Below are 27,245 nucleotides of genomic sequence, written 5' to 3' on the forward strand. Positions count from 1 at the left end.
ATGAAATGGGAATTTAGAAGAAAGTTTCTTTTTAAGTTGCAAGTTGTTAGAATGTGGAACTTGCCCCCATAGGGAGTCAGACAAAAAGTGTAGATGCAATTTACGGGAAGCTAGATAAATGAAAGCGAAAGAAACAGATTTCCTGATATGTTCCACCACCTGGTTTATCTACCTTACTGTAATTTTGTCAGTACATATCCTTGTTCCTTTTCCTCTTATGTACAGGCCTAGTTTTCTTTTAGATGCATTGATATCGTTACCCTCAATAGCTTCTAGTGGTCATGAATTCTACAACCTTGTCATTGTTTGGTTAATTTTTCCCTATTTCTCCATTGAATTGATTGGCAAGTATCTAATTATGGTCCAATTTGGAATTCCATTTCCACTTCTGCTCTGTCCAACTCGCCCATCATTTTGAGGAGCTCTACAAGATCACCTCTAAGTATTTATTTGAAAGGTCTGCAGCCCTGTATGGTTCAGTCTTTCCCAATAGTTTGTATTATCTCAATTCTGGTGTCATCCTTGCAAATCTATTTTGGACGCACTTTTATGTTTTTGTCCTGTTTTGAATACGCAGCCTTCAAAAATACTGTTACTCACCAAGTAGTATTTCCTTTGCAGTTGTGGGTTTGATTATCTTGACAGTTATCAGGCTTTTTGAAATTTGGATGTGATGCTAGTTAGGCTGCGTTTCCTGTTCATTCCTAGCTAGCCACCAATACAGTACTCTGGCCAGGCCACTGCAGAAGACATTGCCATGGATAGGTTGGAAAGGTGACTTTGGTCTGCAATATGGTTTGACTTCCAATGTGATAATTATTGAAAAGTTCCAAATGCATCTTTGAGTTTTTCTCAGTATTCATGCTGTTATCAGGATTGTGATGCAACTGGTAACCTTTCTAGGCAAGCAAGGTGATATCGACACTCAACATACTTTGTAATTGTGCCATTTCTCAGATGCCTGAATTAATGCGGAGTATCAAAAAGCTCCGCATGAGAGGGAAAGCCACTGGGTATTGATTCAAAGTAGTGACTGTAGAGTCTGAAAAGGTCAGATCTAAAATTAAACCGTGCCAACCACTTGTTTAAATGAGTGGATGTTGTTATATAATAAAACCGAGCCGCCCCACATCGTGCTTCTCTATATTTGATTTGAAATGGTTTGTTCTGCTCTGCATTTAGCTAACCTATCGCTAAATCTGAAAGTAAACAGAGCTAATGGGTATTTAATTCTTGCAGTCAAATGTCAGGTTGTTCCTGATTTACCTGGAGCCATACCAAGAACAGAATTAAAAGGGAACAGTATTGTTTAGAGATTGCAAGATCCTATCTTGCCACAACAATAATGGCATGTGTAGTGTAACTTGAATCATTTTGATATTTTCATTTTAATAACTTGCTTCCATGCTAACTGATTTGTTTTTGTATGCTTATTTAATTACAAAATTCCTTCATGTTCATGCATGTTTTTGTGTCTGCAGTATGCTAAGCTTCATGTCATGTAGTTTTGGCAAACATCCAACCAAAGTCCTGAGTTGCCAAGTTGTGTTTTCCAGTTCCAGTGATGGGGTGCTGTGAGGAGTTAGTAATTGTGCTCTGTGTGCGTGGGTGGAGTGGGAGCAGGGGGAAAATGGAGAGCTGTTGCTGTCCTTTCGAACTGCCTAAATTCCTCTTTCAAAACAGTTTCTGTCACCTCGTTGGGAGATAGGCAGTGAAAGGACCTCATTATTAAATTGCTGTTTTTCCTACTCCGCTGTTTTCACCAAAAATTACATGTCTGGAACAGTGAGTTTTGACACCGGGTTATAGTCTAACAGGTTTAATTGGAAGCACTAGCTTTCGGAGTGCTGCTCCTTCATCAGGTGGTTGTGGAGAAGATGATTGTAAGACACAGAATTTATGGCAAAAGTTTACAGTTGTGATGTAACTGAAATTATATATTGAAAAAGGCCTGGATTGTTTAAGTCTCTCATCTTTTAAAATGACAAACAGTCCAGGTCTTTTTTCAATATATAATTTCAGTTACCTCACAACTGTAAACTTTTGCCATAAATTCTGTGTCTTACAGTCTTCTTCTCCACAACCACCTGATGAAGGAGCAGCACTCCGAAAGCTAGTGCTTCCAGTTAAACCTGTTGGGCTATAACCCGGTGTTGTGATTTTTAAACTTTGTACACCCCAGCTAACCCAAGTGAAAAGCCATAGCTCCTCACGCAGCATGTTTGAAATTTGCCATGTTCCGGTTTCTGAAACCAGCTTGCAGGCTTATCTCAAAACAAGAGTTGGCGTGGTGAACCTTTCTGCAAAATGGCTCGAGCACAGCGCTGTCTAGAACCAGTACATGGGGAGGTACCTGGAGGACAACCGGAACTAATGGAACAGAACTTCCAAGATTTGGTGCTTATGGAAGAGAAGGGAATATCAATCAGACTTCCCCTGATATCTCAACCTTTTTGAATACCATCCCCTTTGGACTGCTACTGTAGTTTAAGCTGTTTGTTTCTTCTCCCCATCTCATTAAATTTCAGTATTGTGGGAGAGTTAAATGAAATTCACAAATATGTGACTTTCTTTTTGAAAGAAAAGAAACTAATTGACTTTTGGCTTAAAAATTTCAATGCAAGTAAATATCAAAACTTAGCTATGCATTTATAAAATTGTATAAATGATGCCAGATATTCCTTAACGATTGGTTTAAATTCATAAAGTTATATAATTTTTTTGTGGTCCTGTTAGTTGAAATTAATACGAATGTTTAAGCCCTTTCCTGCTTCATGGTGATATTTCTAGATTTTTTAATGTATCTGAACAGGTTGATTTTCTGATGCATCTATGGAGCAGTTGGGGCTTGAACCCAGGCCTTCTGGCGCGCACTGGCATTACCACTGCACCACGAGAGCCCCTTGGGCAATATTTTCCCATGCCAACAGCTGCCCTGAAGCTGTAATTTGTGTTGAACATGAGCTGGTTTTACGGCATGTGAGGTTTTGCCTTTACATTTAAATAAACAGCATCTTGGTCATTGATGGAACTGTTTGATCCATTGCTCTGAGCTGGACTAGATATATGGTCTGGGGTCAAAAGAATTGCTGCGATTGCTGTCTAACTTTGCCTTTTTCCCCCTCGTTATCCAGACTCCATCCGACGATGTTGTCCTAGTATCTTCTAAATACAAGCAGATGTATGAGTGCAGGCTACCAGCTCAAGCCCTGAAATTTCAGCAAGAAGCTGAAGATGAGACGCAATCCTACTCTGGGCTAGGGATCTCTGAGCTATTGAAGCCGATGCATGCAGCACCTTGTCTTGTAAAGGTGAGGGTCTCGTTTTGGCAAAATGAAGTTAAATGTTTGTTGCTTTAAGTGAATATCTATTCTTTTTAAATCTGTGTCTATTAAGTAATTCTCTAGTCTTGCTGGTGTCCTTGCCCTCTTCCCAAGCAATTGAATTGTAAGAGCAAAGTTGTGCAGCACTAATGTCATAATACGTAGTATTTTTAATTGCTGTTTGAACAGATGCCTTCTCTCTCATCAAACTCTCTTCCACCGAACTCTTCCCCAATTTTCTTCACCTGGGGGATTTGCCATTTGCCGTGATACAATCCTGGCTCTGCAGACCCTGCGGTAGCTCTTCCTATTGGCTATTTTACCTGCAGGTTTGAAGCATTAAGTTTAGCCATGACCTAAGAGACCCCTACAATGTCCATGTATGCTTAAATCTACAACAACGACCAGGATTGGAAATCCTTTCCCTTTTCTTGAAAAGTTTCTCGTCCTTTTTTTTTTTGCTGGAGAATTTTCTTTTTGCCCTTTGGCTGATGATGGACTCCTGAATAGACCAGGGGTCAAACAAGAGATCCTTGATATCTGATGGTGAGGTTTACCAACTGCATTGTAGGATCGTGAACACTGCATGTAATTAGGGCTGTAACTCTTCCTTTGTGCCAGTGTACTGCAACCTGTTTCTGTTTTGTGTAACTTTCCAAGACCGTATTCAAATGTGAATTATTGTAGAGAGGCACATAGTGGCAGAAGTTGAAACCAGGGCCTAATCTCTTTTCAGAAGATGGATGTTTTACTTCACTAACACAATCATTATGTTTCCACATTAGTCCTTTGATTTGAGAAGATTGCTAAAAATGGTTTCTGGTAGTCTTGCATGTAGAACAACAATTGCAAATGGAGCCCAGCACATTGGCTTCTGCGAGCTGGCGGTGACTAGGTAATGAACTACACCATAAAATGTTAATTCCTACCCTATCCTCCAGTCTTCCAAATGTTGAAGTAGTAAGGAAAAGGAGCAACTAAACTGAAACAAAAGTAATGCTTTATCGACCGGGAAAAATATGACACTGTCCCATTCTTTTCCAACTAAAGTTACTGTGTTTTTGGTTTGGTTAAATTGCAGTTCGTTGTCAAATCTGTTTCATTGTTGGAGCTTGTTTTTCTTTGTTTACTTATAGACCAAAGACTGGTGGACATATGAATTTTGTTATGGCCAACATATCAAGCAATATCACACAGAAGGTAAATAAAAAATGCTTTTGTTAATATAATGTTGGATTTGGGTTGTTTGTAACTTCTCACTGGACTATGTTGGCTCTCAACTTTTCACATTCCCCCTCCTGCATTTTCTGAAACTTATTAGCACTAGAGGTGCTATATTTTCAAGCTGACTGCTATGATATTGACTCAGACCCCTTGGCATCATGGTAGCCTACATACTTACCAACACACTTAAACAGCAATTAATGAAGCGAAAGGATCCATTAGATACTACCAGTAAAACTAACATTGTTTACAACGTGCCATGCAAGATCTGTTTTAAAAAAAAACTACATTGGACAAACAAGCAGGAAACTTGCCACCAGGGTGCATGAACACCAACTAGCCACCAAAAGACATGACCCACTATCACTGCTTTCCATACATACAGACAAAGAAAAACACCACTTTGACTGGGACAACACACACATCCTAGGACAGGCAAAACAAAGACACGCACAAGAATTCTTAGAGGCATGGCATTCTAACCAGAACTCCATCAATTTAGATCCCGTCTACCTTCCCTTGGGGAGAAAAAAGAACTGGAAATGACATCACCCACCTTAAGAAACCAATACCTATAAATAGAGAGGTGGGACATACCACCAGCACTTCACTGAAGACTCTCACTGATGCTGTTACCTAGTCATGGTGACGAAACATCTGAAAACAAAGCTTCCAGCTCAGCGAGCGAGCTTACTTCTATACTTACCATCAACTTGAGCTACAAATCTTCTCAAAAGCTGTTGATCTTGTAAAACTGATCCAATTCCATTCTAGTGCAAAGCTGGTGTTCTACTTCCCTCTAACTTTTCTTAATTGGCGAGACTTACTGACAAAACTTGCACCCTTGTACTGAAATAAGCAGCTACAGGAGTTTGTAGCATTCTTGTATTGGTACTGGTCTTGGAGAAATAGCCACGAAGTCAAAACTTAACCAAAATCACAAAAATCATATATTCAGAATATTTAACATGTGTGCTGCCCACAGAAATGAGATTCAAAATATTTCTCTATAGTTAGGATATTCCCACTAATTTGGGTTGACTATAAACCAGTACAGCTCCCATATTTTTGACTGTTGTTGCCTGTGCAGAGAAATGGATATTTTACCTTCCCATTGCCAGCCTTACTCCCCAACCCATGTCGGCAATTGAAATGGTAGGTATCAACCTATCCCTGTCCTCCAGGTAAAGTTGCCCTAATCCCTTGGAGATGTTTGCACTAGGAACGTCTATATTATAATGCAAGCAATAATTGTAATAAAAGTGTGATTTTTCAACTATTTGTCTTCACTTTACTGTGTCAGTGCATATGCCTGATGCTGCTCAGCAGACTCTAACTCGAAGTAAATTTGTTTTATTTTATGAAAGTGTCTGTACTACATTAAGGCTGCCATTGTACAGCTTGTTGACAAATCACTGCATCTGCAGTGTTGGTCAGGGCCTGTTTATGCCGAGAGATTTCTGGCCTGAAAGCTTTCCTAAAGTTAGGGATAATGTTTTAACAGGCCAGCAATGTAAAAACTGTAATACTGACCTCTTAACAGGTGAGTTGAGAGATCAGGCAAGAACTTAATGGTGACTGAAGGCAAAGCACTGAATGCAAACGAGTAACATAGTAAGGAGCTGCCTCCAGAAGGTGAACTCTGCTGCAGGAGTCATTCTGGATTGACATGCGATGTTAAAGCGCTGCTGACATTGCCAGCTCTAGAATGTAAATGCAGTGTTCGTTTTGCACTGCATGCAGTTCTCAACATTTTTCCTTTCTTTTCAAGACAGAGTTTGCATTTTAGCTTTAATTTTTTTGTTGTGCTCAGATTCTGAAGTTAAAGGAGATGTGATGTATCTTGGGTTTTATGAATCTGAATTTGACTGGAACAATGAAACTGCCAAGGTAAGGATGAATTCCGATCATAGGTAGGCTAGTCTGATGTCAATCTGCTGCAGGTCCCAAAAGATCAATGCTTTAAGTAAATGCTGTTCGTGCTGTCCTTAGCCAATTTGCTTTGGCTGTTAATCTTACATCAGTTGAGTGATTAACTCTGTGGTTTTATTTTCACTTTTATTTTAAGCTGAATTTCTGAGGTTTGAACAAATCTAGACACTGAATGGTATGTGTCAGCTGTGGCTCAATGGTAGCCCCCTCACCTCAGTCAGAAAGTTGTGGGTTCCAGTCCCACTCTGGAGACTTGGCACTTCAGTGAAGTATTGTGTTGCACCATGGGAGGTGATGTCTTTCAAATGAGACGTTTAAACAAAATCATACTTGCTCCCTTCTGTAGACATTAAAGATCCCATGATGTTAGTCAAAGAAGAGTAAGGAAGTTTTCTTTAGTGGCCTGACCAGTGTCCACCTCTATCCACCAACTTCACTAAAACTGATTATCTGGTTGTTTCTCATTGCTGTTTATGGGACCTTGCTGTGCGCAAATTGGCAACCGCATTTCTTTACAATAACAACTGCACTTCAAAAGTACTTCATTGGCTATAGAACATCCTGAGGCCATGAATGGCGCAATAAAATGCAAGTTTTTTTCCCCACATATATAGTTCACCATTGCAGCATTGAATTGTGCGCAAATATCTATCTCTGATTTCCTTGCCTTAATAAATAGAAGCTATGCATTTTTGTTTTTGCTCTTTCTCGAGTACTGCAAGCCCATGGGACTGAAAGGTAAGATCATAGGGCAGTGCAATTGCAGCATTTTAATGCCTGGGCAGGTTTTACCTAATTTCTGTTTCATGTGGATATGGAGAATGACTGCTTGACAGAAATTTTGCAATTTTTTAAAAGACAAAATTCCCTCTGTCAAATGCTGAGCTAAAAATAAAGTGAAATCTTGCAGACGCTGGAATATATGAAATGAAAGTAGAAATGCTGGAAGTGCTCAGCTGATTAGCTTGCATCTGTGGAGAGAATAGCAATTCAATGTTTCTGGTTAGTGACTTTTTTAGAACATTATTGATGAGCGTTCTTCAACCTGAAACATTTAACTCTGTTTCACTCTGCACAGATTCTGCTTGACCTGTTGAGTATTTCCAGCATTTTCTGTTTAAATATTAAGCTAATCTTCCAGCGTTACCTTCTTTCGGTCAACAGCTAATCGATACTTTCTCATTCAGGCATTGTAATTAGCTAACTTTTGAAATGCAGTTTCATTTTTTAAAAAAGTGCATGATATTTGATGTCAAAGGTGTAAAAGCTTTCAGAATATATATATCTGATACCTTTTAATATTTTACTTCCTGCCTTCAGCCTGCAAATTTCAAAAATGTTGCATTAATTTGAAGTGACTCAACCTCCTGTTTCATTTGTAGGCATAACTGTGTTATTGTGTCAAACATTGTTTTATTGCTTGGGTAAGTGACCTTGTTGGCTCACGAATTAAACTAACAAGTCATTTGAGCCATATAGATGGAAAGTGCGAGGCTTGGTCTTCGATCTTAATTGACTTGCCTGATGTCAGTCAGAAGACGTCAGTCAGAAGACGTAGCCTTTGAGTTGGAAAGAGTAAATTGACCCGGGTTCCAATCGCTATGTATCCCAGCTGCCAGAAGCATGGATGTTGGCAGACTTAATTATGTTTCCTCCTGCTGCTCTGGTTGAATAACCTGTTTGAAATTTGTGAACCCGCATGTGAGAAATTATCACTTGATCAGCTCATGGAAGGTTGCTGGTGTCAATTGAATTTTACATCATAAAGGGGCAGAGAAAGGCCAATTATATCCAATGCGGTTTGCTTCCATTGTCACCCTGATGTGTTTTTTATCATCCATGGACCATTGGCACTTTAGGAGTTGAATGCATTTTTTTTCAGTTTATAGTTTTGAAACCTCAAGTTTATATACTTTTTAAGAATTCCCTTTATTTGCAGGCTTCAAAGCAGCATAAGTTGAAAAGATACCATAGTCAGACTTATGTAAATGGATCCAAATGTGACCTCAATGAAAAGCCAAGGGAGGCTGAAGTAAGGGTAAGTTTACAGGCTCTTCATCCTAGAAACTAACTGAAACTGTACACTTCAATCCAGGCAGCCCATTGTTTGAAGTGTTGAAACGCAGAAATTGCCTTAATTTAGTAAAGGCTTCCTTTCCAGTATTGATTGAAAAGTCAGCACTGCAGCATTCTGTTATTGCCAGTTAAGGTGAGGGGGTGGGGGGAAATGGAGCATTCATCCTAATGTATGGGTTCGCAATATGTTGCTGAGCAAAAGGAAATTAACCTGTGGGGTACTTGATGAAACACCGTAGACAGGTATAGCATGGTTTCAATTGTTTGTCTCAGCAGCATGTCTTGACTGTGACTTTAGCTGGTCTCCATTGTATCAGTGTGGCATTCATTAAGGAAATACATTAATCTAGTGGTTACTGTATTGAAGAGAGGACCCAGAAGTGAGGTTTAAATCCCATCAATTTGTGGCTTGGTGCCAAGAGCATAGTTATGGGAATGATTGATTTTTAAAAAATTAAAAACTTCAACTGTTTCACTAATATCCCTCCAAGAAACCATGCCACCCTTATCCAGTTCTGCCCACGTGACGCTTTTGGTTGACTTGTGCTGCTCTTGAGGGATCTATAAGTGGGAATAAATACTGCTTTGATCCTGTCATCTACACCCCAGTAAATTAACTAACTTGTTTCACATCAGCTGGTGTTGTAGCATGCATGAGTAATCACTGCAGTAAACTGCTTGAACTTGTCTGTTTGAGCTGTCCATTAAGACTTCCATTCCAGCAGTGTAGCTGGATTTCAGCCAAAACCTTCAAGTTGCAAAGCTGCTTTTGTACATTTTTTTTTTGTCACAACTCTTCAGTATGAAAGATAATCTAGGCTTCTACATAAAACTCACTTGTGCAGCAAGTCCCCTGCGTCTTGCTGTTTGCAAATGTTTTTGCTTGTATTTCCTCTCTCGTAGATCGAGACCTGTAGGGAATAGAGAAGAAACACAAACATGTGCAAACAGCCTGATGTTTGCTCCTGCAAACTAAGCTAATCACAATCTGTTTAAAGTAGTGTCATTGTGGATTAATAGCATGCTACTGCTTTGCAGGACTAAGTCTCTGATCGTGATTAGTTTAAGATGATCTGAAATAGCTGGGAGTCCAATACTAGAGTAATATAGATGTAACTGCAACATAGTAAGTGTAGATTCACTGACTGGCCTTTGTTTTCCTTGGGCAGTGCTAGTTCCTTTATGTAGTGCTATACCTAAATGTTCCATGTGGTGTCACTAATTGCATGTGTGACTAGCACTCTGCAAAGCTGCAATTGTATAATTTCAGTGGAAAAGGAAGCAGCCCTTTAAGGAGGTACTACATTATTTTTAAGAGTAACACTTTAAAATGGTTCAATTTTTCGGTCAACTAGGGAAGACTTGACCAGCATATGCCACCATCTGTTTCATCTCCACGTGCTCTATAGTAGATTAGATTAGATTACTTTACAGTACAGTGTGGAAACAGGCCCTTCGGCCCAATAAGTCCACACCGACCCGCCAAAGCGAAACCCACCCATACATTTGCCCCTTACCTAACTCTACGGGCAATTTAGCATGGCCAATTCACCTAACCTGCACATCTTTGGACTGTGGGAGGAAACCGGAGCACCCAGAGGAAACCCACGCAGACACGGGGAGAACATGCAAACTCCACACAGTCGCCTGAGGCGGGAACTGAACCCAGGTCTCTGGCGCTGTGAGGCAGTAGTGCTAACCACCGTGCCACCCACTGAAGCTTGCTTAAAGAAAGGAACTAGAGTTTAATGGAACATAGAAAAGTACAGGACAGGACAGGCTCTTCAGCCCAGAATGTTGTGCCAAGGATTATTCCTAATCTGAAATAGAATAACCTAACCTATGCCCCCCTCAATTCACTGCTGTCCATGTGCATGTCCAGCAGTCGCTTAAATGTCCCTAATGACTCTGCTTCCACCACCACCGCTGGCAACGCATTCCATGCATTCACAACTCTCTGCATAAAGAACCTACCTCTGATGTCTCCTTTATACCTTCCTCCTAATATCTTAAAACTATATCCCCTCTGGCTATCCATGCACCTCATTACCTTGTATACCTCGATCAGGTCACCTTTTTTTCCCTCCTCCTCCTCTCCAGAGAGAAAAGTCAGTTTAGTCAACCCCTCTTCGTTATATCTTATGATTTTGTTTTAATATATCGAAGCATCCATGTATCATCTCTTGGGACGTAGAATCCTATAGGTAAATTGGGGCGCTATGAGAAGGAAGCCATGATATTGTTTGGCGACAGTTTCCATAGAATAGCTTCTCAATGGAAATCCATGTTTGGTCCTTTTTTAATGACCTCTTAGTCTACATTTTTGTTAAAACTCATTTTTCTCTTTTTTGACTACATTTCCCTCCTAAATAATGCCCAACATATGCTGTACCCCTTTCAAAAAGCACCTGATTTGCACTTCTGCAGCTTCAGCCTACAATGTCCACACTTGCTGATTTGGACACTGGCTTCCTGCATTCTTTCACTTCTCTCCTCTACCCTTAGAAAATATTGGCATTTTTAACAGTGTATAAAGTGCTGGTGAAAATAGTCACTGTTGATAGTCCCTAGCAACAACAGTGAATTGTCATGATTTTCGATAACAGGAACAACTCCATTAAGAAACCTACCCAGGAGAGCTGGGAAATGTCATTGAGTCCCCCCGAGAAAAGGATCCTAATGTCTTCCAAATTGGCAGCCAACCAATCTCGGCCTCAGAATACAGTATGTGGAATTTCTCCTTGACGTGCCTGGATTTTGGGGAGACCTTGAAATGAATTGCTTCGAAGGCAGGGGAGTTATTGATCATGTTGATGGGTAAATGACTTGGGCCATTCCTATGCTAACAAAATGTTCTATTTTCTTTTTACTACTTGTATTCTTAATAGTTTATGTGCGAAGAAGGATCTGGGGATTACATAGCTCGAGTGGATGAACCTCAGTCATGTAATTACGTGCTAACCATACACACCACTCGGATTTGCCATCACCCTTACTTGCGCCCTGCTGTTGTTTCCAAGCCTCAACCAATTAAATGCCAACCTGCCCTCAGCCCAGAACAGTACGTAGAGTATGTCAAGGCCCAAGTCAGTAAGTACTAAAATTTTAATATCTTCAATCAGCAAGGGTGAGCTAATGATGTGTGCATGATTAGACCTGTACTGACACCAGTATTTTATGCATGATTGTATTTCCTTATGAAGGTATAACTGTAATGGCCTTGTTTCTAACGAAATTTAGTATTCTGATAATCCATGACTTTTATCTGTCCTACACTAATGCTTCATGTCCTTAACTTTGGAACCAAGCAGGAAACAATGGTTGGACATTAGTAACATTTACATCTAATCTAAAGTTAATGAAGTAACATTTAAGGTGGTGAGTGTATGGGATATGTATCCGGTTCACTCATTGCTCTCCCCTCCTTCACAATCTCAATTAAATTTGTATGTCACTTGCTGACCTTGCAGAAGACTCTGTCCTCTCTGTAAAGGGACCTTGGCTTTTCTCTGTTTGGGCTTGGGATGCCTGTTGATTTCTATTAAGGGAAGGTGCCTTATCAGCTGACACAACTCCTAGTGGAGTTGTTTGCTGCCAGGTCTGGTTAACAGGACCTTGGCTAAAGGTTATGGCAATAGACCTAAAAAGAGCGGCCTCTTAATGTAAATGCTACAAATAAGAAAATGGGGGGGGGGGGGAAGATGTGAATCCAGATGAGATGAGGGTATTTTTTAATGTTGAATGCTACTTTTTTACATTTCTTCTCAAAAAGCTTCAAATCATTATTTTTAAGATTGATTCCAGTGAGCAACAACAATATATCCGTAAATGGTGATTCAATGATGGGTTGAAGCAAAACAAATCCCCACCTGAGTTTTAAATAATTGCCCTTCTGATGTATTCTGCTGAGGTGCTGCTGATTAATGTTTCACTCCAGTTACATGTACAGTATATGTCCACTTGATAGTCCTGACTTCCCTCCAGTCCAACTGGATTTTTGTTTTGTTAAATTGTATCTTGCCCACCAGTACTAAACCAATCTCTCAGGATTGTTGGTCGTATTTTCAGGTGGACATTTGCATTCTGGGTTGTAACCTTGGTCTGATGTGCTTTGTTACTTAGTACTGCTTTATGGGAAATGGGTTCCTTGAGTAGTCTTTTTATAAGCCTTTTGTTTTAAACCATTTAGTACTCTCCCATCAATGACTAAAGGTGAACCACACCCATAAAAGTTTGAAATCTTTGATCTTTTAAACTCACCAGCTTCTGGTCTGATTTGAAATAAATTGCTGCTTCTGATTTTTGACTCTGGGACACTGGCTCTTCAGATTGAAGCAGTGTGTGTTTTGGCCTTTTACTAATGTTAATATCCTTTTAGAAATGCATTCTCAATGAGACATTCCCGACTTGTTACATCTGCTAGTTTTGCTGTAAGCAGTTGGTGGTCAGGGGCAATCTAAGGCCATAGTTTCTCAACTGTTTGCCTAAAAAGCAGCAAAATCTTTGTGAAAAATCAAACTGTGATTCTTCGAATGGTTCATTGTATAGGAACATCGGAGCAGGAGTCAGCTATTCAACCTGTGGAGTCTGCTTCACCATTCTAGATCATAGCTGAGCTACCTCAACACCACATCACCTGTGTGATCCACATACCCATGATGTTCATAACGAGAAACTTTTCAATCTCGATCTTGAATTTATCTAATCACGGAGCTTCAATGGCCCTCTGGGAGAGAGAATCCCAACGATTCACCACCCTCTGTCACTGAATTATTATTGGCACAGAAGGGAGCCATTTGCCCCATTATGCTTGTACTGTCTCTTCAAACACGCCCTGGCATTAATGCCAGTTTGTTCCTTGAATGGACTCTGCCTCCTTCATATTATCCAGACCTGAGCGACTTGTATCAATTTTCCTTTTCCTTAAATCGCCCTTGTTTCTTTTGCGCATCACTTTGAATTCATGCTCTCTCGTTTCTTTTTGTGAGCTTCTCCCGATCTGCTCGGTGATTTTGAATATATTTTTCTGAAATCTCCTTAACTGCCTTCTCTCTAAGGAGAGCCGTTGCAGCTCCTTCAGCCTATCCACATCAACGTTTCTCATTCTTGGAACCATTCTTGTAGATCACTTCTGCACACTCCACTGCATTTACATCTTTTCCATAAAGTGGCACCCAGAGCCATACACTGTACTCCAGCTGAGGTCTAACATGTGTCTTGAACATATTCAACATCACCTTCTGCTCTTGTACTCTATACTCTCTCTTAATGAAACCTAGAAATAGGTTTGCTTCATTAACCGTTCTCGCCACCTTCAATATGTTCACCATTCCCTCTGCTCCTGCACCCCCTTCACAATTGTACCCTCCCTAAGTTGCAGTCTCTCCATTGTTCTATACTATTGCACCAAATGCAAATGTGATACTGAGGTCCATAGGTTCACTGACTAGTAGCTGTGAGATTAAATAACTGTCAACTAATTGAGGTAATCTATCTCCATAAACTAGTTTACAACAGCCTCAAACATGACAATTGAAGGAAAAGAGGGGGTACATGGAGTGCAGTTGTTGATTGAAAACATTTTTTGCAATGATTTCAGTACTGATAACTTTTCTCTCCTCTCTTTCTTTTCCCCCCCCCCCCCCCCCCCCCCCCCCCCCGCGCACAGCTGATACCAAACGCAAAGTAGAAAAAATCTCTGAGGAGTTGAAAACCTTGGATGAAATGTTGTTGAAAGACCAAAATGCACAGACTGATGAAGAGAAAGACCTGACTCAGGAATCTGAAAACCAAACTGAGGAGCTTTCAGACACTGGTGAGAATGTATTGGAATTGGAAGGTATGGCTATCTCCACTTTCTGTAACCATACAAAAAGCATACAAGCTGATGTTTTGCATCCCAAAGTGTGGGCTGAAATCCTCCCATTTGTTCAGAAGTTGGCTCTATTTGGGATAAAGAGGGTGGTATATGATACAATGCAAGTCTAATGTTTGATGGGTTGGGGAAAGTGAGAACTGCAGATGCTGGAGATCAGAGTTGAGAGTGTGGTGCTGGAAAAGCACAGCAGGTCAGGCAGCATCCGAGAAGCAGGAAAATTGCCGTTTCAGGCATGAGCTTTTCCAGCACCACACTCTCGACTAATGTTTGGGTATGTGGTATCAGCATTTAATTGTAAGACAAAGCTCGCAAAGTATCAGTAGACACAACTATCACAGTGGGCTGAAAGTTGAGTGCTGTAGGTTCCTCTGGGAGACTTATTCAGTGTTGCTCCTGCTCTGAGTGGTTGTCTTGTTCATGCGGCTTGCATCCCATGTTACTGTTGGAGATGGGAGAGGGGACAGCAGAAGATCTTGCTGTATTTTTCCAATTCTCCCTTGATATGGGGAGGTATTCAAGGACTGGTGATGGTAAATATAATGCCCTCATTCAAACAATGAGAAAGCCTTCCTGCCTACTGCAAGTTAGTTAATTTAACATTGTGTTGGATTAGATTTTAGAACAAAGAATCAGCAGGCATTTAAGTTTGTTGAGGAAAGCCAGCACAGGTTTGTAAAAGGTGAATTGCACTTGACTAATCTAATTGAAATTAAAATTACAGATGTCGAAAGCAGGGACTGCACTGTAGATCTCAATGATGCTTTTGGCAAAGTACCACTTAAAACATTACTGAAACAAATTGTGCCTCTTGGTGTATCAAAAGTTTGACATCAGCTCTGAAAACAGCGCATCATAAGTGGCTGTTTTTCAGACTGGCGGAATGGCAACTATGAGCATGATAGCAATCGACTGCAATAAGCTGATAGGCTAGCCAACCAAAAAACCCCAAAGAACTGCTGATGCTGGCAACCAGAAACCGAAATCGTGGGAAAAACTCTGGCCTGGCGGCATCTGTGGACAGAAGTCTGTTCTGAAGGAGGATTGCTGGACCAAAACATTATCACTACTTTCTCTCCCCAGATGCTGCCAGCAATTTCTGTTTTTGATAGGCTAGCAAAAGTAGAGAAGAGTAGGTGGAGTTCAGCGCACAATTGCAGGGTGATGCGTTTTTGCAGAAGGCGGTTAAAAATAGTTCCAAAGTGTGCAGTGACAGAGTAACCTTGGGATGCACAAGCATTGACCATTGAAGGTAGCAGGAAATATTGAAATAGTAATTAGCAAAGCACATGAGCTCTCCGCCTTCTAAACCTCAGTAGGTAATACAAAAGCAGGGATGTTATGCTTATCCTTCATAAATCTCTGGCTCAGTCTGAGCTGGGATAATGATCCAGTTCTGGTCATAACCCACTAGGTCGGATCTGAGATGTGCTAGAATGGTTTCGGGCATGAGAAATTTTAGCTACAAGGTTAGGCTGACCAAGCTGGGATTGTTCTCCTTGAGGCCAAGGAGGTTGAGAGGAAAGTTAGATAAAGAATATGATAGGTTTGGGTAAGACAGACAAAAATAAACTGTTCCCATTAGCAGAAGACACTGGTTTAAGCTTTTAGGAGGGTATGTGAGGAAGAACTTCTTTTATGCAGCAAGTGGTAATGATTTAGAACTCGCTGCCTGTGAAGGTGGTGAAGAGAGAGACCGTGAATGATTTCAGAAGGATATTGGATGGACACTTGCAGGATCAGAAGGATAAAGTAAATAAATCGAATGGATTGCTCAGCAGGGCCGGCATGTACTCTGATCAAATAGCCTCTTGCGCTGTAACTCAGTGATTGTAATAATGTCAAATTTGTCGTCTCCTCCGATCCTCTGCCACTTCCCCATATCTAGGGAAAATTGGAAGAATGCAGCAAGATCTCCTGTTGACTCCTCTGCCATTTCCAATAGCAACCTCAGTGTTGATGTGTGATGGCTTGTTTCCACACTATCGGGATTTTATGATGACCCTGGGATGCAAACCACCCAGACCAGGCAACCACTCAAAGCATAACAAACATCCTGAGCATCTTTCCTTTTGTGTTGTCTTTTAACCAGCTGCATGCTAATATTACTGTTCTGTGCATAAATGGTAAACTTGCCAATGTTGGGTATTTGAAGTTTGAGCCAGTGATTTCAGTCTGCTGCTTTGACTCTGCTAAATTGCTGCTGGGAGTACAGCATCCTGCTTTTAGAGTGTTCATATACTCCAAAGATCTGCAGAAAATCACTTAAGATAGTACTCCTATGTCTATTTGTCTGTCATTTTTTTAATATTCAAACTGTCTCTCCGGACATCTCTCCATCTACCACCAATCTTTTGTGTTTTCTGTTTGGGGATTTGGAAGACCGTGAGGACTCATGTCAGCAGTACAGGAACTGATTCTGGTAATCCTGAAATAGAACAACAGTCATGTGTTTCGCTGGGACCAAGTAAATATTCAGTGACGAATAAACAGCCAGATCAGAAAGATGTAGTTCTGATAGAAGGTCTTTGACATGAAAGGTTATCTGTTTTTCTCCACAGTTGCTACCAGACCTGCTGTGTATCTTCATTATCATAGAATCCCTACTGTGGGGAAACAAGCCCTCTGCCCAACAAGCCTGCACTGACCCTCCAAAGCGTAACCTACCTAGACCCATTCACCTATCCTATATTTAACCCTGACTAATGCACCTAACTTACACATCCCTGAACACTGAGCAATTTAGCACGGCCATTTCACCTAACCTGCATGTCTTTGGATTGTGGTGGGAAACCGGAGCACCCAGAGGACACCCACGCCGGCACAGGGAGAATGTGCACACTCCGAACCATTTTCTGTTTTTATGTAAAATTTCCAGCATCTGCAGGATTTTGCTTTTGTGTTTTTTGTTCACTGAAATTGGAACTGAAACTGCCCCAGGTCATTTTACCAGAGGCTTGTTCTTGCTGTATGGCAGATTCACATCTTCAATCCCTTGTGCTAACTAATTGTATTGTACCCCAACAAAATCTGTGTAGTCGTTCCAACAGAAAATAGTCCTTCACTTGTGAATGTACCTACGATGAGTTTGCCGCCTTCACTTCAATCACAAAGCGCCTGTGACTATTAACTGACACAGCTGGGGTTTCTTTGAATTCCAGGAATTGAAACCTTAAATTCGCAGGAGGTAACTGAAGACGAGGATAATGGTGAGAAATTCTGGGACAAAATCAGCAAACCAGTGAGTGAGGAGGGTCCCCTTTCAGAAGAGAAGCTAGAAGAGGTATTGCAGGATTTTAAAAATCTATGTTATAGTGAGCCTTCATGTTGGGAGAGCAGTGGATTCTGTAATGATTTCTGTTAATAAACATTTTAAACTTTTGACAATGGTAGGCTGGATGTTGAAGTAGTGATACTGATTTTTGCATGCAAAGTTCTTATTTGCAAAGTACGAATCTAGTCAAAGCTATCAAAAAGCTTAGCTCTGTGCATATAATGTTCTCCTGTAATCTAGAATTTTACTATTCCAAGGGCTTGTGTCAAATCCCCAATCCATTATAATTTTAGCAAACTATAATCCTCAATATTGTTCCCTGCTTCCATATCTAAGTGATTTATAAGGTGGAGGCCTGAGGTGACTGCTACTTTTTGAGTGTGGTTTATAAATAGATAAAGATCTATTCCGATAGACAAATTTCCATTCTTCAAATTTGGGAGCATTGAATCTGGAAATACAGGGAAAAGAATGATACAAGTTTGTGTTAAAGAAGAGCACATTAAAATTCAAACTTGTCCCTTCATCATGAAACTTCTTTCCCTTGTATCGTGCTCTACTGTCTGAGTTTGGTTTATTACTTTTTGTGTAAAATTACCACACCTTGGGGGGTGGGGGGGAATAAAGTTTATTCTGGGTTTTCATAACACCTAAAGGAAGTTTTAACTACTCACTTCACAACAAGATGAGAGCTGAGTAAAAGAATGTATAAAGTGTTGAATAATCACTTCATATTTCTGCAGTGAATGTAGGCTTTGTTAAAGCCATGTGCCAAGATAAGCTCTCGTGGACCTAATCATGTTTTTTGGTATCCCTTGTCATGTTTGACACGTCATGCAGTGTGGAGTAAATAATGCAATGCACTTGGAGTCCAGTTTTCAATGTAACCCTGCATTCCATGGTGATCCAATGTATGCATTTGCCAGTATGTACCAGACGCTGTTATAATAGTTGATTCAAGCTATCACCTCTCTTTCATTGTCACTGTCAAAATCCTGGAGCTCCCTTCCTGACAATACTGTGGATGTACTTGTGCCAAGTGAACTGCAGCAGTTCAAGAAAGCAGCTCCCCACCCCATTCTCCAGGGCAACTAGGGATGGGCAATAAATGCTGACTGATGTAGTGACTCTGTCATGCTAAAAATCAATAACAACACTTCAAATTCCAGTTTGTTTTTGTGAAATTATGAAGGTTTTTACTTGTTCATAATTTACGCCTAGTCACTGGGTAAAGTATTATAGTTACCAATGCATTGGGTTAGGCATACATATCCTTTGCACTATTCCATGTGCAGCCTCGAAATTGGAAATATGCTTCACTGCCAGGGAGCAGTCTGAAATTGATATGCACTGAAAAGGGTTGGGAATCTATTCTTGAGACCCCTCAACCATAATGGCTCTTTTCCCTCAAACCTAGTACACCTGAGCATTTGCAATGCCATATGCATGTTTTAACTGAGCAAAATGCGGTAATGTTAAAGATATTGAGAGCTGGCATGTAACTTTTAATTGTCAGGTTTTTTAAGCCCTTGTTTTGACTTCTTGCAATGTTATATTCCCCCTTTTTTCTTTCAATTTATCTGTTTTAAAATGTGTCAATGCTTTTCTTTAATCTGAAATAATGCAGCACTGCTGATGCGCTCAATTTGATGGTGTTTGTCAGGATGGCTTATAGAGTCATAGAGCCATAGAGATGTACAGCATGGAAACAGACCCTTCGGTCCAACCCATCCATGCCGACCAGATATCCCAACCCAATCTAGTCCCACCTGCCAGCACCCGGCCCATATCCCTCCAAACCCTTCCTATTCATATAACCATCCAGATGCCTTTTAAATGTTGCAATTGTACCAGCCTCCACCACATCCTCTGGCAGCTCATTCCATACACCTACCACCCTCTGCGTGAAAATGTTGCCCCTTAGGTCTCTTTTATATCTTTCCCCTCTCACCCTAAACTATGCCCTCTAGTTCTGGACTCCCCGACCCCAGGTAAAAGACTTTGTCTATTTATCCTATCCATGCCCCTCATAATTTTGTAAACCTCTATAAGGTCACCCCTCAGCCTCTGACGCTCCAGGGAAATAAGCCCCAGCCTGTTCAGCCTCTCCCTGTAGCTCAGATCCTCCAACTCTGGCAACATCCTTGTAAATCTTTTCTGAACCCTTTCAAGTTTCACAACATCCTTCCTATAGGAAGGAGACCAGAATTGCACGCAATATTCCAACAGTGGCCTAACCAATGTCCTGTACAGCCGCAACATGACCTCCCAACTCCTGTATTCAATACTCTGACCAGTAAAGGAAAGCATACCAAACGCCATCTTCACTATCCTATCTACCTGCAACTCCACTTTCAAGGAGCTATGAACCTGCACTCCAAGGTCTCTTTGTTCATCAACACTCCCTCGGACCTTACCATTAAGTGTATAAGTCCTGCTAAGATTTGCTTTCCCAAAATGCAGCACCTCGCATTTATCTGAATTAAACTCCATCTGCCACTTCTCAGCCCTCAATGGGAAATTGGTAAGACTGCCCCCTTGAACCTCAGGGAGTAACAGTAATAGAATGTTTTTGTTTATTTGTTAGGCTGACTCTAAATTGAGTGATGCATTTAAAACTGGGGATGACAACCTTCAAGATGACCAAGGTAAATAAAATTATTACTATATATCATTGAGTTAAAACCCCTGAAAATCAAAGGACAAAGCAGTCCATTCAACTTTTCTCGAGCATAGTTAAACTTGAGCTAAACAACAATATTTGAGTTGTATAATTTACGAGCTAGTTGCTTTTAAAGTTCAGTTCTGACGTGACAGTGATCTTGTAATTTTTCCATGCACCCCCACCCACTTTCTATTCAGGCAAACAGGAAGTCCAGTTCAGAATAACCCGGAACCCAGAGGATCTGCTAAAGTTGATTCGAGAATTAAAAGACCAGACTGCAAAGGTACTGATGGAACATTCCAGTGGTATTGTCATTAAATGTTGATCTTGAAGCAAGGTGGTTACCTTTTTGTAGTCATCTTTTCTTTTTTTTGTTGGTATTCTGATTTAAAAATTATAATTTGCTTGTCTGGATGTTAATGGATGACGAGATTTTGTAGCAGTTTAACCATATCCCTTTTTGTGCTAAATGGACTTGATGGAATTTATTTTTCATCCTTGTTAGCATTCATTTCAATAAATATCACACTTCTTCGCTTAGTTGCTGTGTATTCCTACAGAGGGTGTAGAGCATAGAAACAGGCCATTTGGCCCAATAAATCCACACTGATGTTTATGCTTCATTCAAATCTCCTCCCATCTTTGCTCCCCTAAGTCATCATAACCCTCTATTCCTATCTCCTTGCCCAGTTTCTCCTGATATTCATCTACTGTATACTGTTTGCTTCAATCATTCCCTTTGGGATCAAGCACTGTATTCCCACCACTCTTTTTTTGGATGAAGAAATTTCTGACTTCCCTATTGGATTTCTTAGTCACTCTCTTAATGGCCTCTACTTTATGCCGTTCCCTACCAGAGGAAACCTAGATTTTGAAACAGTGGATACAAAGGCATTCATTAATTTTAAAGGCCTTTTTGTTTGGTCATCCCTCAGCTGGCTGGCTTCCAAGTATGGAGAAACCCAGCCTGTTCCTTCCCTGATGTGTTGACTTGCATGTTTCTGTATCATCCCTGTAAACCTTCTTTGCACCCTCCCCAGTTCTTCTCGCCTTTGTAAAATATAATCAAGCTGTTCATAGTACTGTGTGTGGTCCAAGAAAGGTTCAGTACAGGGCTAGCATAAATCCCCTACTAAAAATAAAGCTTAGTTCTTGGCTTGCTGTTTTTCTGATCTTAACCTCTTCATTTGTAGTAATTGTATTCCTGTTTCAAGGTCCCTTTGTTGCTCTATCCCACCTCGATTTACCTTCCAACTAATAAGTGACCTCTTTGTTCTTCCAACCAACCTTACTTAGCTGGTTTGAACTTCTCTTGCCAATTATTTGTCCACTTTGTAAATTCATTAAAATTCTCCTGTACCTAGTCACAGTCCTCCTTGGCACCAATGTTTCCTTCCGATCGGATGTTATCTGCAAATTTAGAGACATTTTTGATCTGCAGTTCAAATCATTGATGCAAATTTGAGAATGAGTGGTACCAGCACTGATCCTTGTGGCGCACTGCTTCCCACCTGTGAAGTTGCTCTGTGCGCCACTGATTTAGAACTTGAAGCCAGCTAGCCCCTGGCTCCACGTTCACTTCCTTCGTTAGTGTTTTATAGGTCACCTTTGAAAGGCCTCTTGAATTACAACTAGTTATATTTTCTGTTCCTCAAATTTTCAGCTTTCACTTTTGCTGTCTATGCTGGTTATTTATTATTATATTCCTCATTTCTAGATCTTCTATGTTTAAGTCTGAATGCCACTGTTTTCTACTCCCAGATGTTAAACTGACTGGCGTAAAATTTCCTGGACACATTATAGAGCACAGAAACAGACCCTTTGGTCCAACCAGTCCATGCCGACCATAATCCCCAAACTAAACTAGTCCCACCTGTCTGCGCCTGGCTCATATCCCTCCAAACCTTTCCTATTCATGTCCTCATCCAAATGTCTTTTAAACATTTATAATTGCACCTGCATTCACCACTTCCTCTTGCAGTTCTTTCCACAATTGAACTCCTGTGTTTATTTTTTAAAAAGCCCCTCTGTCTCTCTAAATGCAGGAATCAGATTCACTATCTGTCAGTCCTGAGACTAACCCTTGCTACCAAGTTATTAAATATAAATTGTAATGCTTCCGAGTTCATCCCTAGATTCTATTTAAAGCATGTAGATGCAATCGATCCATTCCCAGAATTTTGTTCTCTTTTGAGCTTGTTTAATTTATTTAGCTCATCCCTTTTATTAATACCCTTCCCTCATTGCTGCTCAAGTTTAGAGAAGCGAAGGAAGAAAAAGCAGGACAATTTCATAGGAAGCTTCCATTTCAGGTGGGGGTGGGGGGGGGGGGGGGGGAGAAAGAGGTTGTGCAAATAGTTTAAAAGATTATGAAACTACTGGTGTGGAGCCACTTGGTCTGGCGTTACGATGACAAAGTACTTAAGGGGAAGTTTATTTCTCTCATTTTCTTTCCACAAACCTGGTCCATTTAAAAATGGCAACTTTTAGGTTATTACTTGACAGACAATAACCAGTCTGCTTGGAATCGCCTGGATTGTCAATGTTGGCTATTCAACAATTGAGGAGGAGGAGAGTGAGGACTGCAGATTCTGGGTATCAGAGTCGAGAGTGTGTTGCTGGAAAAGCGCAGCATCCGAGGGGCAGGAGAATCGGCATTTCGGGCAAGAGCCCGAGACAGACTCTTAGTTGAATTCAGTTTTGTTCTCCCCCATGCACACTTTTTTTAATGATAAAACCACACATCAATCCCATTGCCAAGGCATGGTCAGAAATTCCAGACAATCCATCTTTTTTTTTGGCTGTTTTGTTTTTAGTAGTCATAGTATTAAAAAATTTGCTTGAACAGCAGTTGCAGAATATGATAAGTTCTGTGCCTTTTCTCTTTAAAACATAAAATCCGTTCACGTCTGATTTGAAGCATCAGTTCCATTGATAGTTAGATTGGAAGTGACCATGTACTTGAGAAATTCTAATTGCACTTGTGTATACTAATAAATGTATTCAGGTTAAAAATGCCCATGGGTTGACAAGTGTAGAGGATAGTGAAGTGTGTTTCCACTTGTGCATATGTCACACCTAAAACTCTTTTTTTTTTTTTTTTTTCTTTTTTTCCTTTTTGTTTGGTGTATGACAGCGGAAAGGTGATGAGGATAAGGATCCGGCTATGGATACCTCTGCAAGATCTTCTGACGAAACCACTGACCAAGACTTATCAGCAAAACAAGAGGAGATGATTGATAGTGAAGAAAATGAGCTCATTAAAGACTTTGAAAAGGAACTTGAAGACGTGTCCCTACCTAAATCAAAGATGTCTGAAATTAAAAGAGAAGTGAAGGAAGAAATGGAAAAAGAATTTGAAAATCTAATTGATGAAGTGAGTAATACGCACTGTGAATTTACAACCGTTTTCATGCAAGTTAAAAATCAGTAAACGTAGCTGATAAGACAGGGTCGGAACAAACCTTTTTTCAACTGGGTGCTGGTGTTAGAATGACACATTGGGGTGGGGGGTAGGAGGGGGGGGATTGGCACCAGCCAATGATGCCCAGTTAATGAGCTAGTGCAAGTGTGGTGGACTGAAAGACTGCCTGCTGCTGTAACACTTCCATGATTCTGTGACATGTGATATGCAAGGACATTTACTTCAAATAAACGAGTAGATCTGCATGATCCATGTCTTGTGCTGATTTGTCTCATTGCCCTATTTCTTTCATTGTAAGATGCTATTTTGCAGTTTCTAAAATGACCTGACTCTTTCAGTGGTTTGTGCAAGTTCACCGAGAGAAACTGGGCTAGAAAAAAAGAATTCTACCCTTGAGCTTGGCCACTGATTTGCAATCTGAGCTGAAAATGTGTTGCTGGTAAAGCACAGCAGGTCAGCCAGCATTCAAGGAACAGGAGAATCGACGTTTCGGGCATAAGCCCTTCATCAGGAATCAACAGCTAAAATAAAATTTGTGATGCGTATGTTTCATATGCAAGGGAAAATGTTTGCTTCAGCTCTCCTTGCAATGTCCTGGGTGGAAAGCCGAATAAATGACTCCTTTGATGTAACAGCCATTGGTCAAAATCGGAGGGAGGAAAGCTAGTTAAACTTTTTTGTGATGGTTCTGTTGCTCTCACTGCACTTGTATCGACAAGAAACCTCAGGTTCTGTTCATCACTTCCGAGATATCAATCGCCCTTTATATGGATAAGTAGAAAGATTTGCGTGTTCTCCAGCATTCTGTCAGCTGCATGTGTTCTTCCTGTTTGGCCACTCTACACGAGGGTAAAGTAATCTGAGTAGGGGCTTTGAAAATGTTAAGGTACTGTGTCTTAGTGGAATATTCTGAGACTTGAAGATGAATGGCACCATGCAGTTGTTGCTGTAGCCATATTAATGCCTTTTGCAGCATGCAATGAGGAATAACCCAAGACTTAATGTGATCTTCATCTTAAATGACAAGATGATAACATCTCTCCACATAATTTGTGTATTCTATGTAATCATTTGTTTGCATGGTGTAACCTTGGTGAGTAGCACGCGATTTAGTATTATACCCTGACGCAATCTAACATTTTTGTTCAGGCACAAGATGAGCTTGAAGCAGAGGGTCTCAAAGGGGAATTTGATCGCAATCAAGCCTCCAAGACCTTGGCCACGACCCTAAATAAACTCATCGACAAACTTGAAGAAAAGGAAGTTGCACATGGTGAAAAGGATAGTGACACATCAAAGGGAAGTCCCAGTCCTGCTTCCAAACAGACAGATGGTATGTGACATTGATTTCATTCACTGCCAGAATTCTTGTGGGGTTTTTGTTTCTACTCCCTTCGCGTACAGGCAGCAAATGTTATTAAACTACAGCATTACTAAGTGAGGTTTAGGGTGTAGGTTTGCTCGCTGAGCTGTAGGTTTGATATCCAGACGTTTCATTACCTGGCTCGGTAACATCATCAGTGGCGACCTCCAAGTGAAGTGAAGCTGTTGTCTCCTGCTTTCGATTTATATCTTTCTCCTGGATGGGGTTCCTGGGGTTTGTGGTGATGTCATTTCCTGAGGGGTTGATAGATGGTATCGAGATCTGTTTGTTTATGGCGTTGTGGTTGGAGTGCCAGACCTCTAGGAATTCTCTGGCATGTCTTTGCTTAGCCTGTCCCAGGATAGATGTGTTGTCCCAGTCGAAATAGTGTTTTTTTTTTTCATCCGTGTGTAGGGCTATGAGGGAGAGGGGGTCGTGTCTTTTTGTGGCTAGCTGATGTTCATGTATCCTGGTGGCTAACTTTCTTCCTGTTTTGTCCTACATAGTGTTTGTGGCAGTCCTTGCATGGAATTGTATAGACGACGTTGGCTTTGTCCATGGGTTGTACTGGGTCTTTTAAGTTTTAGTTTTTGTTTGAGAGTGTTGGTGGGTTTGTGTGCTACTAGGATTCCGAGGGGTCTCCGTAGTCTGGCTGTCATTTCTGAAACTTCTTTGATGTATGGTAAGGTGGTTAGGGTTTCTGGCTGTGTTTGGTCTGCTTGTCGTGGTTTGTTCTTGAGGAATCTGCGCACTGTGTTTTGAGGATCTGTTCTTCTTGAATACGTTGTATAGGTGGTTCTCTGTTTTTTGAAGTTTGTCTGTGCTGCAGTGTGAGGTGGCTCATTGGAATAGTGTTCTGATACAGCTTTGTGTGTGTTGGGATGGTTGCTGGTGTAGTTAAGTATTTGGTCAGTGTTTGTCGGTTTTCTGTATACGCAGGTTTGTAGTTCTCCGTTGTCCTTTCTTTCTACTGTGACATCCAGGAATGTGAGTTTGTTGTCTGTTTCTTCCTCCTTGGTGAACTTTATGCCTGTGAGGGTGTTGTTGATGATGATAAATGTCTCTTCTATCTTGACACCTTTGTCATCACAAAAGGAAACATCTATGTAGCGAACCCAGATTTTTGGTTTGATTGGTAGGGCTGCAAGGACTGCCACAAACACTACATAGGGCAAACAGGAAGAAAGTTAGCCACCAGGATACCCGAACACCAGCTAGCCACAAAAAGACACGACCCCCTCTCCCTCATAGCCCTACACACGGATGAAAAAAACCACCATTTTGACTGGGACAACACATCTATCCTGGGACAGGCTAAGCAAAGACATGCCAGAGAATTCCTAGAGGCCTGGCACTCCAACCACAACGCCATAAACAAACACATAGATCTAGATACCATCTATTAACCCCTCAGAAAACGAACAGGAAATGACATCACCACAAACCCCAGGAACCACATCCAGGAGAAAGATATAAATCGAAAGCAGGAGACAACAGCTTCGCTTCACTTGGAGGTGGCCACTGATGATGTTACCTAGCCAGGTAATGAAACGTCTGGATATCAAACCTACAGCTCAGCGAGCAAACCTATACCCTAAACCTCAACCTGAGCTACAAACCTTACTAAGTGAGTTCTTTGCTTTTGCCATTACGTGGGGAGAGGATGAATGAAAGAAGAGGGGAGATTGTAGATGGGATAATAGTAGAGGAGGCATATTTGGTGTCCATGTTGAGCAGCATTTTGAAGTTTGCAGATCTGCAATGTAGACGCACAAATGCTAGGCAAGGATAATTCCCACTTCATGACAATCCTTTCAAAAGGATGGTCCAGGTGGCACAAGCATGGCACATGGAGTTCAGTATGGTGATCCTTGAGAAGATGTGTTAATATTGAAAGGTCGTATGCAATAAAGTTTAGACAAACAGATGTACCTTGATCCATGTACACCAATCCTTCAAGATGGCAGGACTAGTTTAAAAAAAAATGCAGATGGCTTGCTTAGGTTTATAAATAGTGGTGTGTAATATTAAAAACAGTTTCATAACTCATTGGTTAGGCCTCTGGGCTAGAATTATCCAGAATACATAC

The 27,245-nt window shown here is 40.8% G+C and overlaps 1 protein-coding gene across 3 annotated transcripts in view; it reads left to right on the forward strand.

The window, feature by feature from the left end:
* os9 (OS9 endoplasmic reticulum lectin) overlaps positions 1–27,245 on the forward strand; it is a 46,992-nt gene that overhangs the window by 9,875 nt on the left and 9,872 nt on the right. For 2 of the 3 annotated variants that reach the window (XM_043682092.2, XM_043682095.2), the window contains exons 2-12: positions 3,135–3,311; positions 4,460–4,523; positions 6,361–6,437; positions 8,419–8,517; positions 11,444–11,645; positions 14,224–14,394; positions 17,592–17,713; positions 20,292–20,352; positions 20,567–20,652; positions 23,506–23,745; positions 24,943–25,126. In XM_043682092.2, the coding sequence (XP_043538027.1) occupies positions 3,135–3,311; positions 4,460–4,523; positions 6,361–6,437; positions 8,419–8,517; positions 11,444–11,645; positions 14,224–14,394; positions 17,592–17,713; positions 20,292–20,352; positions 20,567–20,652; positions 23,506–23,745; positions 24,943–25,126 (1,483 nt within the window). The remainder of the gene's footprint in view (positions 1–3,134; positions 3,312–4,459; positions 4,524–6,360; positions 6,438–8,418; positions 8,518–11,443; positions 11,646–14,223; positions 14,395–17,591; positions 17,714–20,291; positions 20,353–20,566; positions 20,653–23,505; positions 23,746–24,942; positions 25,127–27,245) is intronic. The other variant, XM_043682094.2, reaches the window with a different exon arrangement.

This window comes from Chiloscyllium plagiosum, unplaced genomic scaffold (assembly GCF_037043375.1).
Source record: "Chiloscyllium plagiosum isolate Xiang-an unplaced genomic scaffold, Cpla_swu_hap1 HiC_scaffold_53X, whole genome shotgun sequence".
Classification (NCBI taxonomy): Eukaryota; Metazoa; Chordata; class Chondrichthyes; order Orectolobiformes; family Hemiscylliidae; genus Chiloscyllium; species Chiloscyllium plagiosum.